Below are 18,121 nucleotides of genomic sequence, written 5' to 3' on the forward strand. Positions count from 1 at the left end.
TACAAATGGTGTGTGTCTAAACACTGTGTCATACAAATGGTGTGTGTCTACACACGGTGTCATACAAATGGTGTGTGTCTACACACGGTGTCATACAAATGGTGTGTGTCTAGACTAGGCTTCATGCAAATGGTGTGCACACAAAAATTCATATATATGGTGTCTACACATGGTTTTATACATATGGTATGTATCTGCACACGGTGTCATACAAATGGTGTGTGTCTACACACGGTGTCATACAAATGGTGTGTGTCTACACACGGTGTCATACAAATGGTGTGTGTCTACACACGGTGTCATACAAATGGTGTGTGTCTACACATGGTGTCATACAAATGGTGTGTGTCTAGACTAGGCTTCATGCAAATGGTGTGCACACAAAAATTCATATATATGGTGTCTACACATGGTTTTATACATATGGTATGTATCTGCACATGGTTTTATACATATGGTGTCTTTACAGGGTTTCATACATCTGGTATGTATCTGCACATGGTTTCATACAGTTGTGTCTATACATGGTTTCATACATCTGATATGTATCTGCACAAGGTTTCCTACATATGGTATCTACACAAGGTTTCATACAGATGTTGTATACACAGGTTTCCTACAGATGGTGTATACACAAGGTTTCATACAGATGGTATCTGCACATGGTTTTATACATATGGTGTCTATACATGGTTACATACATATGGTGTCTATACATGGTTACATACATATGGTGTCTGTATATGGTTACATACATATGATAGGTATCTGCACAAGGCATTCCTCTTTCAATCATTTTGATGCCTTTGCTTCAAAAAAGCAAGAATTTTTTTAGATGAAGTGAACTTTTATATTGTTCAGTATGTTATTGTGATGAATAAAGGATGTAACTTGCTATTTTGTGTTGCTTGTCACCATTAAAATCACTGTGAGAACATGGCCAGACTGTTTTGAATATAAACTCAGACTTATTGTGTGAAGTTATGAATTTTAGAGCCCTTTTTGATAACTTGTGTTGTATAGCAAGGCCATATTTTAATGATAACTGTTATGGTAATTTTGTCTAGATTATAGTAGACATTCATTAGTCTAATCAAGAAACTAGCACTCAACCAAATGATTGTATGAGTGATAATTTGTCAATCATTGATTTCATCATTGTCACCCATTTTTATGTTTTTGTAACTTGTGGATATGTTACACTAGGAGGGATGAATTTTTGTTACACGGGGTTGTGTAGTTTTACTACAGAATTATTTCATTTGGAGATTAATTTCATCATTAGGGGATAAAATAGATCACTAGAGGGATGGAGGATGGATTTTGTCATGGTGAAGTGTGTTTGTGTTTTAGGGTTCCTTGCTGAAATAAAGCTCAATGTGAAGTGTGTGTTAGAAATATCTCAATGATTGCAATAATAAATTATATTTTGAATATTCATTTTTCAGAATGTGTGACTGAATAATCATAATTTAGTGATAACATTTAGTGATAGCATGGCAAACTGTGGTAAAAAAAAATATAGATAGCTAATGATCTTCAGCAGTTCATTGTAATGAGGATTTTAAAGGTTTCAAACAGTCCAATATACCTGTACATTAAAATTTAAGTCTCCTGTTATTAGATACCAGTAATAGCGACTATTGAAAGCAGTATAAGTTTTTCCTACATAATGCCTGGTAATGACAAGTTCATTTTATTAAAAAAAACCTTTGTGTTAAAGAGTAAAAGCTTGATTTACTAAGATTGATAAATTTCTGTTTTCTTTGATAGCTATCAATATTATTTAATATGATACTGAAAGAATTGAAGTTTTAACCTGATATTTGTCTGTCATAAAATTTGATGTGAAAATACATTTTCAGAATTTGAAGATTTCTCTTTTTGAATTTGAGTTTTGAGTCTTTCATTGATTTTGATTTTTTAAAGAAAATTTGTGTGCGTGTGTAGTCATGGATGGTCTACATGGATGTGCTTTACAGTTATGTATTTACTTTGTATAATAACTATATTTTCTAGTGAAGAATTTTTATATTCATTTATTATTGAACTAATATATAAGATTTCCATCCATTTCCTTTTGTTGGTGATCAACTAATTTGCGTTAATAAATGTACTAAAACATAGATTTTGTTTTTTGTTTTTATTTTCTGGTTAGCCATCACATTATATTCATACGACATCTTCTCAATAACCAGAAGTCTCCAGGTACTGATATTGGTATGAAGGGCTACCAAGTTTGTTGATATGAATGACCTTGGCCTGCTTTTAAGGTCACAGGTCAAATGTGTAGAAATATTTGAACAACTTCTCAATAAACAAAAGGCCTATGGTGCTGATAGTATAATGTAGCATGCGTGAAATAAAGGCTAGTAAGTTTCTTAAAATGAATGACCTTAACTTGCTTTAAAAGTCACAGAAGTCAAATATTTTAATATTACCAATTACCAAATGTCCTTGGTGCTGATATTTGGTCTGTAGTATGCTGGGATAAAGGGCTTCCAAGTTTGTTCACCTTGACCTACTGTTAAGAGCACAGGGGTCAAATGTGTTGAAATGCATAAGCAACTTCTCAATAACCAAAAGGAGAAGGGTTTTGATATTTTGCTTGTAGCTTGCTTTTTTCAACAAGCAATATGTCCAGAGTAATTGCATGTGTAGTGCATGTATAGAGAATATGATTCCAAGTTTGCAAAAATTGTCTTTATGAACCAACTAATGTCTTGTATGTAAACTGTAGTGTAGTTGACCAATTTATATTAGGCCTATTTAGCCTCTTTCTTATATAGGTCTTTAAAGAACTTTACGATGGAGGGGTTTGACCCATGACCAATAAGACTAATGAAGGTAAATCTTAAAAATCATGGATATTAAGGGATAGGGGCAAATAGAGATAAACTTTTGAAATTCTTGTTTTGGTTTTTGTACTGAAAAGTATTATGTTTGAAGTCTGACCTTGTCGACAAAAAGGTGCAACCCTGGTGACCGAGAGGAAGGTACTTCAATTCTCCAGAATCTTCCATGGAGCCCAGTCCAGAATTATTGTTGTTTAAAAAGAGGAGAAAAGTAAAAGAAATTCAGTACAGAAATACATCTTGGAACCAACAACCTGGAAAAATTTCATCGCACCAAGTGTCTTTTCTAAGTCAAAGCATTATACAACATATTGTTGTAGGATTTGTCGGTAATACTAGTAAGTAAACTGATGAATGTCAAAACCAAACATGTTTATCTCTACCAAACTACTTGTGTCTAATTTGTATTCAAATTGTGTATAATAATAATTATTACAATGTCAACCACTGCAATGTAGTGACCTAGGAACCAAAACCCCAGATGTGTTGGCCATATTACTGGGAGACTTGTTTTATTCATCACTCCTTCATTGTGCGATCAAATTGGAATCTTGACAACTTCCTAATGATTATCCATATACACTCCTACCTCTTGACTTCCTGTAGGGAATTTCAGACACTACCTGAGCCCTACATGCTTGAATTGGTGATCAGTGTAACCAGGCCAACATCACACAAGAGATATGGCCAAATTGCCATTTGATAACAAATTTAAAGGGATTTGACATTCTGCAGTGGCACAAAAGGATATTTTTCTCTGTCCATTGTTGAAATACCAAGTCAGTTCCTAAGTATAACCTTCACTTGACCACTGTATACTAAAAATCACTGGTCATACAAGATTGTTATTAGCTCACCTGCCCGAAGGTCAAGTGACCTTTTGCTGCGACATGTTGTCCATCTTCAACTTTTCACTTTAATTGATTTCTTCTGAATAACAGTAACTGTAGGTCAGAGTCATAATGGGCTAGTAACATGCTGGAACAAGGAGCTACCAAGTTTGTTCAAATAAGTGACCTTTACTCGAAGTTCAAAACAATTAACTTATCACACTTTTTATGTGGCTCCTTTGCAATTACCAACAGACCCTGGGGACATGTTAGATGACTTTGTTCAAATGAATCACCTTGGCCTACTTTCAATGTTATCAGACGGAAAAAAAGATAAAACCTTTAAACAACTTTCCAGTTATCAAGAGGCCTTGTGTCAAGACATTAGGCATATAGTAAGCTGGAATGAAGGACACAAATAAACTACCTTGATCCACTCTTCAGGTTACATTAGTAAAATGTGCTGATTTTTTTTTCAAATGTGTTCTTTCAGTAACCTTGTAGCATCTCGGTCATGTTAGGCCACTTGCATTCTGAGATGAAATGCTACAAAGTTATTTCAATCAGCTGTAACATATATGCCATTTAAAAAAAAAAACATGGGTTTTCAATATGAACTAATATGAATATAAAACTGGTGTTTTTTCTTTCGTTAAAAACGAAAGTACACATCACTATGAAATAATTTCAATTTATGGTCTAGATTTGGACGATATTAAAAACAAAATAAGAATGAAGTGACGACCCTTCCGTTATTCGAACTCCCTTTCCTTCTGGTTCGGTTCATCTCTTAGTGTTACAGGCTATGACACATTGAATGCATGGTAGCGACTTCTAAAAAAATACTTGACAAATAGGACGAAAGTATACATATATATAATATTGCTAATTATGCTATGCTGCAAAGTGCCAGAGTAGAGTGCCACTGGCATTGTCGGCAAACAGAAAGTAGGATTTATTAAGAACCGCTAGGTGGCGCTCGCGTACTTCCTGTTACTGGTAAACTTGTGACTTCTCTGCAACGAGTCTGAGTCTCTGCTGATATGGCGATATCTAATTATTCTTAATACGTTACGTTGAAATATGACTTTCAAACACGAGATAAGTGTGTTCAGCTGCAAATTTTATGTTTCAGAGTCTTGTAGAAAATATTTGTCTTGATTACGTACTTTAACAGCGGTGTTGGTAGAAAGGGGGTGGGTCACATCTTGCCCAAATGTAATATTTACATATTGGTCCTTAAAGTGATGTTTTCAGTTAAATATCTTAAATGATTTATGTCAATTCATAATAGAAGTTGGAGATTGTGCGGCAGAATTTCACTGAAGGTCAACGGAAGCATATAGGAAAATGGCTGATTTCTTGGCTGAAAATAATCCATGTGGACAGAACATTTTGAGACTTGTGGCGCGGGGAAGTTCTATCATAGCGGAGCTGTTGAGACTTTCAGAGTTCATACCTCCTGTGTTTCGACTAGACAACCAGGCAGATAAAATAAAATATGGAGAACTCATCAGTGACTTCAGCTATTATAGAAATTCGGAATATTTTGAAAACAAAATTGAATCAAAAGTTGTAAGTATGAATTGAATTATTGAAAGTACATATTACCATGTAACATCATCAGTGCCTACTGTTGGTACATATTGTCACATAGTCTATTTTAGGATTGTTTTAGCAAGTGTATATCTGTATGGATACGTCGTGAATTATTTTATCGAGTGCCTGTGTTATTGTTTATCTTGGGACATGTGTGTGTACCGCTGTCAAGGTGAGTCAATCTATATTTAGCCGTCACACTTGTCCAACCGGTCTGGGGACCTGTTCCAGTGTTAGCATGCGTGGGTCGAACTGTCATATTTGTCGAGTTGTCTTGTATTCTTTATTGTAACAGTTTGTAAGGGGCGTAAGAGTGTGTAAGTCAAGTGGCCATGAGTTTTCTTTGTAAATCGTCCGCCTTTATTCGGACAGACTGAGCTCGTTCGTTGTGCTGTGCAGACGTGTTACTGACACGCTGTTTTACTATTGCTCATGTCTTATCCCATTGTCCCTTTGCTTATTTCATTGTACTCAAACATGTTCAACTGATCCTGAATACACATCTTAAGTGATTTTTCAGTCTTTGAGTGATTTTTCTCATAAATTCGCCCTAAAATGATACATGGCCCACAGGCCGAGTCCCAAACTAATATGTTGAAAATGGCAATTGTCACACATATGATGCTCTGTTTACAGAAAATAAAGTGTATTATTTGTCATAATAATGATATGGTAAAGATTTTCTGAAATCTGCAAGTCAAAGTGTTAATGCTACATCATGATCTGTGACTACATGTATAGTTTTGCTTGCCGTAAGTAATGTTAAGTAAATTTCTCTTTTAATGGATTGATTTGTCTTTACAGGAGCTGCAAGACTTAGACCAAGAGTTCAATGAGAATAATATAGAGATATTGACAAGATTCTATCAGGCATTCGCAAGCGTACACAAATACGTAACCGATTTGAACAGGTTTGTATACATTGTTTATTGCACATCAGATGAACAAAGCTTTTCTGTGAAACTTGATTGCTGACATTTGAGCAGCATTTTTATTTATTCTGTATACCATGTAAAATATTAAGTGGGAGTTATCTATTTGTAAAGTAGTCCTATATTTTTTAAAATGTGGCTAGCGTTTGGTCTCATGTATATGAATTCTCTTAATTTCTAGGGTATTCTGCTTCTCTCCTACTATTTTTTTGTCAAGCTTATACGATCATTTGTCACTCGTGAAAAGTTGGTTGATATATTATGATCACTGATGTTTTCTTTTACAAACTCAGGTTTCTGGAAGATCTAGAGGAAGGTGCTTATATTCAGCAGACTTTGGAAAGTGTTCTTCTGAATGACGATGGGAAACAGCTGATGGTAGAAAGATGGCAATCATCCTGTCAATTATTCCCATGCCATAGATTTTGGCGCAATATTCATTCAAAACATCTGTCTGATTTGTACCTGCAATGTTACTTATATTTTGTGTGGAGAAGTTCATTTTACTTTGTATTTTCAAGTAGAAAGTCAAAAGAATGGTGTAAAAATTTAAAAAAAAACTGAGGAGCAGTTAAAATCAGAATATAGGATATAAACCAGAAAAGGAAAAAAAAAGTATGGAGCATCAATTTAATCTGAATAATATCTGAATGACAACTGTTCAATAAAAACAGCCAGATTTCACAAGTACCTCATTTACATTTAATGAAGACTGGCAAATTGATATCAGTGAGTTTAAGTGTAGGAGCCTGTTTCTAGTGGTAATCATAGAGATACAGAGATTTAAATACTGTTTCAGTGTGTGTGCCAGTTCCTACTGTTAATCAAGGACATGCAGAGATTCAAGTACTGTTTCAGTGTGTGTGCCAGTTCCTACTGTTAATCAAGGACATGCAGAGATTTAAGTACTGTTCCAGTATGAGATTCTATTTCTTATGTTAATCAGTGACATACAGCTAGAGATTTTTTGCCATTCCAGTGTGAGAGCCTGTTCCTGTACGGGGTAATGTTACTGACCATTGACATGAAAATTGATGGAGTAATCCGGGAAAGAATACTGGTTTCTTACTACAGATACAGGTAAATATTGATAAAAAATTACAAAAGATAAATTTTATTATCTAATTTATATACAAATACAACAGGTAATCATTGTTTATATTCAATACACATTTTATAGATGATGTTTGGTTGATATTACTGAGTATTGTCATATCTGGTATATATATTACAGTGCCCAGAAAGCTGCTGCAGCAGATTCCAGTATAGACGATGTCTGTAAACTCTTAAGAAGTACTGGGTACTGTAATTCTGCTGGTGCTAAACGACCACAAAATTATCCAGAATCCTACTTCAGGTTAGTTAACGATTACCAAATAACCTTGACTCCTACATCAGGGGGTTAGAACATGACCACCAAATTACCCAGAATCCTACACCAGACGGTTAGAACATGACCACCAAATTACCCAGAATCCTACATCAGACAGTTATAACATGACCACCTAATTACCCAGAATCCTACTTCAGGGGGTTAGAACATGACCACCAAATTACCCAGAATCCTACACCAGATGGTTAGAACATGACCACCAAATTACCCAGAATCCTACATTGGGAAATTTTTTAACAATATAAAAGAAAACAACCACTTGAGAGATATAGTTCTTCTGTCTGATATTGAATGACCACAGGGGTAAATCACACACATCTTTACCTAGTACTTGAATTCTGTGACATTATTTACAAAATATTTTGGCACACTTTTATCAGATACATTTCATTGATCAGTATGGTGAAAAACTGCATACAAAATGACCTTCAGCTAGCTACATAACAGTTTAAAAATTCTATAAGTTCTCTAAAACAAAATATCCACTCTTTACATATTATACAGAACATAATACAAAAACACTTGAAATATCTTTTTCTCACCAAACACAGTCGTGTTCCACTGCCTGAAGAATTCATTAACATGGTGATCGGCCGGCTGCGATCAGATGACGTATATAACCAGATTTCAGCATATCCACTGCCCGAGCATCGGTCAACAGCTCTAGCCACCCAGGCCAGCATGCTGTATATTATCTTGTACTTTGAGCCAGAGATTCTACACAACCAACAAGCTAAAATGCGGGAGATAGTAGACAAACATTTCCCGGACAACTGGGTAGGTACATTTATCTACATTCATCAGAGAGTCAATTAGTGGATTGGTTGGTATATATTGGTTGTTATATACAGGTTTTACTGTCTGTCTGTAGGTATTAAGGGTATATATGATGGTTGTTATATACAGGTTTTACTGTAGGTATCAAGGGTATATAAGATGGTTGTTATACTCAGGTTTTACTGTAGGTATCAAGGGTATATATGATGGTTGTTATACACAGGTTTTATTGTCTGTAGATATTAGGGGTATATATTGGTTGTTATACACAGGTTTTACTGTCTGACTGTAGATATTAGGGGTATGTATTGGTTGTTATACACAGGTTTTACTGTCTGTCTAGATATTAGGGGTATATGTAATAGTTGTTATACACAGGTTTTACTGTCTGTCTGTAGATATTAGGGGTATGTATTGGTTGTTATACACAGGTTTTACTGTCTGTCTGTAGATATTAGGGGTATATATTGGTTGTTATACAAAGGTTTTACTGTAGGTATTAAGGGTATATAAGATGGTTGTTATACTCAGGTTTTACTGTAGGTATCAAGGGTATATAAGATGGTTGTTATACACAGGTTTTACTGTTTGTAGATATTAGGGGTATATATTGGTTGTTATACACAGGTTTTACTGTAGGTATCAAGGGTATATAAGATGGTTGTTATACACAGGTTTTACTGTAGGTATCAAGGGTATATAAGATGGTTGTTATATACAGGTTTTACTGAAGGTATCAAGGGTATATATGATGGTTGTTATATACAGGTTTTACTGTAGGTATCAAGGGTATATATGATGGTTGTTATATACAGGTTTTACTGTAGGTATCAAGGGTATATAAGATGGTTGTTATATACAGGTTTTACTGAAGGTATCAAGGGTATATAAGATGGTTGTTATACACAGGTTTCTTTTCCTTTCGGTAGGTATTAGGGGTGTATATGGGACTGACAGTGAACCTCCTTGATGCTTGGTCACCCTACAGAGCTGCACTCACTGCCCTAAACAACACACTGGATCAGGCTAATGTCCGTGAGCAGGTGAGTTATGTGAATTTTAGTCTTGTCTTTATTAACTTCCTGCAGATATCACTTCAACCGGTTGCTGTTTTTCACATATTAATTTCCATAGTAATCATGTTTAAGATAGCATGGATATGTTACTTAGCAAGTTCAGTTGGGATTAAGCCCTGTCAGTGAAAACAGAATGAGAAATCTTGTTCTTGCAGTAGGTTTTACCTGGAGTGAAACTGATAAATCACAGATGTTCCATAAAAAGGGGCATGGTGGTAGATAATTGTTTCTCATTTTTAAGATTTTACTTATGCGAAATGATAAATGTTTTACCCAAAACACTCATTTTTGTTTCTGTTCTTTTTTTTGGTAGGCAACAAAGTATGCAACAAAACAGGTGAAACTGAAGCAGCCACTAGAAAAATATCTAAAGGAGGGTGTGCTCACTGAAGAGTTTGTTCTGGACAATATTCCAAAGATGATGAATGTAATGAGAGAGGCAAATGTCACGGTCCGTTGGCTAATGTTACACACTTCACCGCTGTCTCTTAGTGAGTTCCAGGTTTGGGGGTTTTAGCGTAAGGTTTTGTATTTTGGTGAGTGCGACCAATGTCACAGTCTGCTGGGTGATGTTACACACTTCACTGCTGTCTTACAGTGAGTTTCAGACTTTCGGAAATATTGCTGAAGGTTTTGTATTTTCATAGTTAGCTTTATGATGTTTTCATAGGTCAGTAGAATACATCGCGAATCTCACCAATGTTTAACTTACAGAATGTTAGTTTGTTAAATGGTGTTTTTTTTTGTGCAGTAAAGCCATCACATATTTTTTCTGTGTTACTATGTATTTTAAAAATTTGAGTCACTCTAAATATATGTATAATTAAGACCAAACAATGGTGGACGCTAAGATCCCCTGGGATCTCTTGTTTGTACAACAATAATTACTATCCAGGTCTAAATATATAAATCATGTGATGTTGGCTTCCATTCAGTGTTCCATTTATTACATGTAGGTGCAGATGCAAATAAACGTTGTCGGTTGTTACGGGAGCAGGTTCTGGCAGATGCCAAGTACAACCCTCTGGAAACATTTCAGCTTCTCCTCAATATCGGCCAATTTGAATTCAAGCTTAAAGAGGTAAACACAGGACACCCTACAACAAGCCCAAAATGTCATCTCCTCATTATAACTGGATATGATAGTGAATTATAAAACCCAATAATTGTATACTACTGTGTCATATAGTGTCATATAAGTTCATGTCGGGTCGTAACATTCTGGGTAAACCTATCTGAGTGTTTTCTAAGGTGCTTTGTTAGATGGTAACAGTGACGTGCTTGCCTTGTAGATGTTTAAACAGATGTTAGCAGACAAAGAGAAGAAGTGGGAGGAACACAAGAAGGAGGGTAGTGAGAGAATCCAGGAGCTCAGCGAGGTCTTTTCTGGCAGTAAACCCTTAACTAGAGTGGAGAAAAATGGTAATCTCATAATTTAGTAAACACATGAAAAATGTCTTTATTTTTATTACCTAATAGGACATCACATTGATTGTGATGGGAGATAAAGACTTTTACACATTGATATTTTAATGATTGGTTGGTGGTGTGGTAAAAATTGTTTTTTTAATATCAATAAGAGAGACTCACTACACATAATTGAAATATAAAGATTATTTATTTTACAACAATTGTTGAACAAGTCAACTTATACTAATCACTCTTGTTGGCCCGGATGTAAGTGCACAAGGGGTCTTATTGTGGGAGGAAACCGAAGTACCCAGGGAAAACCCACATGGTTGGGAAAGGGACCCTTACCTTTTCACGTCCGTTCCGGGAATCGAACCCAGAACGGCTAGGTGAAAGTGAGTGCATTACCACTGCGCCATCCGACCACCCGTAATTTGAAAATTGTAAAGACTGGAAAATCTTTAAAAACTTGTTTGGGGTTCAAGACTGGAAAATCTTTAAAAACTTGTTTGGGGTTCAGTGAATCTTCTTGTGTGGAGGCTGATTAAACACGATTTGTTTGGAAATCAGAAATGAATTTTTTAGTGGGATCAGACAGCGACCCAGATTGATTTATCAAACATAAGCTGTAGAATCAGTGACTTACATTTGGTTTTACAGATAACTTACAGAACTGGTTCGGTGAAATGGCTAAGCAGATCACATCTCTCAGCTTTGACGATTCTACATCAGCAGGGAGGAAAATCGTACAGCTTATACAGGCCTTGGAAGAGGTGTGTTATCATGTCATTAAGCAGTTACCATTATGAAAATTTTTTCACGCATGTTGTAGAACTTATTCAGACGAAGATGTACATTGTCTTGTGATCACAACATTATTCAGTCCTCGAACTCATAATACAGTGTCATTTCATTAATTCTCTTAAAACTCTTTTTTTTGAGGACACTGCCTTGTTTCTCAGAGAGTCTGAAAGCTTACTGATATCTAGCAGGTTTATCCTGGCCTTACAGCAGTATTCAGCTCAGCAGGATCAGCTGTTTGTTCTTAGCTCTGTCACCTCTTGTGATGAACATTCTCAAGTGGGCTTACTTGGGTAGCACACTGGAGTGGGCTTGTAATGATAGTATCCAGAAAAGGGCTTATTATGGTAGCACCCAGGAGTGGACTTTTAATGGTAGGGTTCCTGAAAGTGCTTACTAGAGTAGCACACTGGAGTGGACTTGTAATGATAGTATCCAGGAGAGGGCTTATTATGGTAGCACACTGGAGTGGACTTGTAATGATAGTATCCAGGAGAGGGCTTATTATGGTAGCACACTGGAGTGGACTTGTAATGATAGTATCCAGGAGAGGGCTTATTATGGTAGCACACTGGAGTGGACTTGTAATGATAGTATCCAGGAGAGGGCTTATTATGGTAGCACACTGGAGTGGACTTGTAATGATAGTATCCAGGAGAGGGCTTATTATGGTAGCACACTGGAGTGGACTTGTAATGATAGTATCCAGGAGAGGGCTTATTATGGTAGCACACTGGAGTGGACTTGTAATGATAGTATCCAGGAGAGGGCTTATTATGGTAGCACACTGGAGTGGACTTGTAATGATAGTATCCAGGAGAGGGCTTATTATGGTAGCACACTGGAGTGGACTTGTAATGATAGTATCCAGGAGAGGGCTTATTATGGTAGAATCTGGAGAAAGCTTTCTAAGGTAGAATCCTGGAGAGGGTTTACTATTGTTACATAATGGTTTTCTAAGACAGCACTCCAGAAAGGGTTTACAGGGGTAGCCCTATAGAGAAGGCTTACAAGGGTAGTCCCCTGGAGAGGGCTTTCAAGGGTAGCCCCCTGGAGAGGGCTTACTAGAGTGGCACTCTAAACAGATAGTATCCTTGAAAGAATTTACTAGTGTGGGTAATTTGGACCCAATGCTAAATATTGATTCCTTGTGAGCAGATGAGGAAAAACTACAATAATAATGACGTTCTTTCACAATTTAATGGATGCCTTGTGACTTCCATTGTGATGTTATATAATCAGTCAATGTTTGGATTGTGTAGTAACCTCACAGTGAGATGAATGTATACATTTTATACAATATTTTTGTGTTTTCAAGGTACAAGAGTTCCATCAGTTAGAGAGTAACCTGCAAGTACGTCAATTTCTGGCAGATACTAGAAAGTACCTGCACCAGATGATACGCACCATCAACATCAAAGAGGAAGTACTTATCACCATGGAGATAGTGGCTGACCTCTCCTACGCCTGGGAAATTATTGATGGGTGGGTAATTTTGTAGAGATAGAAGCTGACCTCTTCTACATCTCAGAAATTATTGATGGGTGGGTAATTTTGTAGAGATAGAAGCTGACCTCTTCTACATCTCAGAAATTATTGATGGGTGGGTAATTTTGTAGAGATAGAAGCTGACCTCTTCTACATCTCAGAAATTATTGATGGGTGGGTAATTTTGTAGAGATAGAAGCTGACCTCTTCTACATCTCAGAAATTATTGATGGGTGGGTAATTTTGTAGCAATAGAGGCTGACCTCTTCTACATCTCAGAAATTATTGATGGAAGGTAATTGTGTAGCAATAGAGGCTGACCTCTTCTACATCTCAGAAATTATTGATGGAAGGTAATTGTGTGACATGAAGTTCAATAGAACTTGCCTCCATACTTAATGTTGATGCTTTATATGGGCTTTTAGTATGTTAATTTGTTCCCTTTACTGAAAATTCAAGATATATAATGTCCCACTTTGTTTCCTTTTAAAGAAAAGAGATTGATTTTTTAAACTTACATGACAATAGGAAGCTGATTATGTCAGTCCTTGAAATGCTGAAATGACAGAACTTTCATTGTTAAACGTCAAAACTTTTGTTATTGTTTAAATGACAAAATTATTTTCATTGTTGAAATGACAAAGTTTTCTCATTATTTAAGTTACAAAGTTTTCTTTATTGTTTAAGTGACAAAACTTTTCTCGTAGTTTAAGAGACAAAACTATCCTTGTTGCTTTAGGTATACTGAATACATGCAGCAGGGTATTAAGAGGGACCCATCTCTCGTCATCAAACTCCGTGCAACCTTTCTAAAGGTGAGGTCATATCACCCTCTCCAAACTTATCAAAGTCAGATCTCAAGCATTTATGGAATATACCAAACATTTCAATCATCCTCATTTTCCTATGGTAACTTGTAACAAAGTGAAATGACAATTAACGAAAAACAATTTTTCCTGTGGTTTTGATTTATTTTTCTGTTATGAAAATGCAGAATACCTTGAATTGAGCTACATTAACTTGTTATAGATGGCATCAGCACTTGACCTACCACTAATGAGGATAAACCTGGCTCTGAGTAAAGATCTGGTCAGCGTGTCACAGTACTACTCTGGGGAACTGGTGGCCTATGTCAGGAAAGTCTTACAGGTAGGTCAGCGTGTCTCAGTACTACTCTGGGGAACTGGTGGCCTACGTCAGGAAAGTCTTACAGGTAGGTCAGTGTGTCTCAGTACTACTCTGGGGAACTGGTGGCCTACGTCAGGAAAATCTTACAGGTAGGTCAGGGAGTCACAATACTTCTCTGGGGAACTTGTAGCCTACATCAGGAAAGTCTTACAGGTAGGTCAGTGTGTCACAGTATTACTCTGGGGAACTGGTGGCTGAACTGAAAATCCTCCTTTTTCAATTTGAAGGAGGTCAAAGTTTATTGTCAAACTTTAATCAAGTGTTCAACAGTTGGTAAATAGATCAGTGTTAATGTACACTTCATGCAAATTCTGGTAGATAATTGTTGTTTGTGGACAGTTTAAGTTTAAGGGGTGATTCAAATAACTTTAATTTTTCTGCAATAAAATATCATAAACGTGAGTTAATACATGTAGGTAGTTCTGAAAATGTAGAAATGGTTGATAAAAGTGCTACCTATTTTTCTAATTTTCTGTTTTGATTAAAATTTCATTAATGAGGAGAGGACTAATTCAGCTATTCCTTGCCAAATATATCAGAATGAACTTGAAAGTATGCTTTATGTTACAGATCATTCCACAGACAATGTTTGGACTACTGTTTCGGATAATTAGTATGCAGACCAACCAAATCAAGGAAGTACCAACACGTCTAGAGAAAGACAAAATGAAGGAATTTGCCCAGCTTGATGAGAGATATGAGGTCTGTTACAGAATATACTAGAGAAAAAATTGGTGGTATTGGTGATGGTTGATATGTAGTAGAGTAAGGTACATCATGAATAGATTAGAGGTAGAGGTGTGTAGATATATAGTAGAGTAAGGTACATCATGAATAGATTAGAGGTAGAGGTGTAGATATGTAGTAGAGTAAGGTACATCGTGAATAGATTAGAGGTAGAGGTGTAGATATGTAGTAGAGTACAGGTACATCGTGAATAGATTAGAGGTAGAGGTGTAGATATGTAGTAGAGTACAGGTACATCGTGAATAGATTAGAGGTAGAGGTGTAGATATGTAGTAGAGTACAGGTACATCGTGAATAGATTAGAGGTAGAGGTGTAGATATGTAGTAGAGTACAGGTACATCGTGAATAGATTAGAGGTAGAGGTGTAGATATGTAGTAGAGTACAGGTACATCGTGAATAGATTAGAGGTAGAGGTGTAGATATGTAGTAGAGTACAGGTACATCATGAATAGATTAGAGGTAGAGGTGTAGATATGTGGTAGAGTACAGGTACATCGTGAATAGATTAGAAGTAGAGGTGTAGATATGTAGTAGACTCCAGGTACATCGTGAATAGATTAGAGGTAGAGGTGTAGATATGTAGTAGAGTACAGGTACATCGTGAATAGATTAGAAGTAGAGGTGTAGATATATAGTAGAGTACAGGTACATCATGAATAGATTAGAGGTAGAGGTGTAGATATGTATTAGACTCCAGTTACATCATGAATAGATTAGAGGTAGAGGTGTAGATATGTAGTAGAGTACAGGTACATCATGAATAGATTAGAGGTAGAGGTGTAGATATGTAGTAGAGTACAGGTACATCGTGAATAGATTAGAGGTAGAGGTGTGTAGATATGTAGTAGAGTACAGGTACATCGTGAATAGATTAGAGGTAATAGATATGTATTAGGAGGTAGAGTAGAGGTGTAGATATGTAGTAGAGTACAGGTACATCATGAATAGATTAGAGGTAGAGGTGTAGATATGTAGTAGAGTACAGGTACATCATGAATAGATTAGAGGTAGAGGTGTGTAGATATATAGTAGACTATAGGTACATCATGAATAGATTAGAGGTAGAGGTGTGTAGATATATAGTAGAGTACAGGTACATCATGAATAGATTAGAGGTAGAGGTGTAGATATGTAGTAGAGTACAGGTACATCATGAATAGATTAGAGGTAGAGTGTGTAGATATGTAGTAGAGTACAGGTACATCATGAATAGATTAGAGGTAGAGGTGTAGATATGTAGTAGAGTACAGGTACATCATGAATAGATTAGAGGTAGAGGTGTAGATATGTAGTAGAGTACAGGTACATCATGAATAGATTAGAGGTAGAGGTGTAGATATGTAGTAGAGTACAGGTACATCGTGAATAGATTAGAGGTAGAGGTGTAGATATGTAGTAGAGTACAGGTACATCATGAATAGATTAGAGGTAGAGGTGTAGATATGTAGTAGAGTACAGGTACATCATGAATAGATTAGAGGTAGAGGTGTAGATATATAGTAGAGTACAGGTACATCATGAATAGATTAGAGGTAGAGGTGTAGATATGTAGTAGAGTACAGGTACATCATGAATAGATTAGAGGTAGAGGTGTAGATATGTAGTAGAGTACAGGTACATCATGAATAGATTAGAGGTAGAGGTGTGTAGATATGTAGTAGAGTACAGGTACATCATGAATAGATTAGAGGTAGAGGTGTAGATATGTAGTAGAGTACAGGTACATCATGAATAGATTAGAGGTAGAGGTGTAGATATGTAGTAGAGTACAGGTACATCATGAATAGATTAGAGGTAGAGGTGTAGATATGTAGTAGAGTACAGGTACATCGTGAATAGATTAGAGGTAGAGGTGTGTAGATATATAGTAGAGTACAGGTACATCATGAATAGATTAGAGGTAGAGGTGTAGATATGTAGTAGAGTACAGGTACATCATGAATAGATTAGAGGTAGAGGTGTGTAGATATGTAGTAGAGTACAGGTACATCATGAATAGATTAGAGGTAGAGGTGTGTAGATATATAGTAGAGTACAGGTACATCATGAATAGATTAGAGGTAGAGGTGTAGATATGTAGTAGAGTACAGGTACATCGTGAATAGATTAGAGGTAGAGGTGTAGATATGTAGTAGAGTACAGGTACATCGTGAATAGATTAGAGGTAGAGGTGTAGATATGTAGTAGAGTACAGGTACATCGTGAATAGATTAGAGGTAGAGGTGTAGATAGTAGAGTACAGGTACATCGTGAATAGATTAGAAGTAGAGATATGTAGTAGAGGTACATCGTGAATGATTAGAGGTAGAGGTGTGTAGATATGTAGTAGAGTAAGGTACATCATGAATAGATTAGAGGTAGAGGTGTAGATATGTAGTAGAGTACAGGTACATCGTGAATAGATTAGAAGTAGAGGTGTAGATATATAGTAGAGTACAGGTACATCATGAATAGATTAGAGGTAGAGGTGTAGATATGTAGTAGACTCCAGTTACATCATGAATAGATTAGAGGTAGAGGTGTAGATATGTAGTAGAGTACAGGTACATCATGAATAGATTAGAGGTAGAGGTGTAGATATGTAGTAGAGTACAGGTACATCGTGAATAGATTAGAGGTAGAGGTGTAGATATATAGTAGAGTACAGGTACATCGTGAATAGATTAGAGGTAGAGGTGTAGATATGTAGTAGAGTACAGGTACATCGTGAATAGATTAGAAGTAGAGGTGTAGATATGTAGTAGAGTACAGGTACATCGTGAATAGATTAGAGGTAGAGGTGTGTAGATATGTAGTAGAGTACAGGTACATCGTGAATAGATTAGAGGTAGAGGTGTAGATATGTAGTAGAGTACAGGTACATCGTGAATAGATTAGAGGTAGAGGTGTAGATATGTAGTAGAGTACAGGTACATCGTGAATAGATTAGAGGTAGAGGTGTGTAGATATATAGTAGAGTACAGGTACATCATGAATAGATTAGAGGTAGAGGTGTAGATATGTAGTAGAGTACAGGTACATCA

The 18,121-nt window shown here is 36.3% G+C and overlaps 1 protein-coding gene across 1 annotated transcript in view; it reads left to right on the plus strand.

The window, feature by feature from the left end:
* Positions 1 to 4,732: 4,732 nt before the first annotated feature.
* Positions 4,733 to 18,121, plus strand: part of LOC132556353 (WASH complex subunit 5-like) — a 29,514-nt gene continuing 16,125 nt past the window's right edge. Inside the window, exons 1-15 of the mRNA XM_060220759.1 lie at positions 4,733 to 5,260; positions 6,089 to 6,195; positions 6,510 to 6,594; positions 7,196 to 7,296; positions 7,451 to 7,573; positions 8,161 to 8,386; positions 9,316 to 9,429; positions 9,776 to 9,953; positions 10,419 to 10,543; positions 10,755 to 10,884; positions 11,533 to 11,645; positions 12,992 to 13,158; positions 13,901 to 13,976; positions 14,191 to 14,310; positions 14,920 to 15,051. Coding sequence (XP_060076742.1) covers positions 5,036 to 5,260; positions 6,089 to 6,195; positions 6,510 to 6,594; positions 7,196 to 7,296; positions 7,451 to 7,573; positions 8,161 to 8,386; positions 9,316 to 9,429; positions 9,776 to 9,953; positions 10,419 to 10,543; positions 10,755 to 10,884; positions 11,533 to 11,645; positions 12,992 to 13,158; positions 13,901 to 13,976; positions 14,191 to 14,310; positions 14,920 to 15,051 — 2,022 coding nt within the window. The 5' untranslated portion in view covers positions 4,733 to 5,035. The remainder of the gene's footprint in view (positions 5,261 to 6,088; positions 6,196 to 6,509; positions 6,595 to 7,195; positions 7,297 to 7,450; positions 7,574 to 8,160; positions 8,387 to 9,315; positions 9,430 to 9,775; positions 9,954 to 10,418; positions 10,544 to 10,754; positions 10,885 to 11,532; positions 11,646 to 12,991; positions 13,159 to 13,900; positions 13,977 to 14,190; positions 14,311 to 14,919; positions 15,052 to 18,121) is intronic.

The sequence above is a fragment of the Ylistrum balloti genome, unplaced genomic scaffold, assembly GCF_031769215.1.
Source record: "Ylistrum balloti isolate Yb309-2 unplaced genomic scaffold, AGI_CSIRO_Ybal_v1 Utg369650, whole genome shotgun sequence".
NCBI lineage: Eukaryota > Metazoa > Mollusca > Bivalvia > Pectinida > Pectinidae > Ylistrum > Ylistrum balloti.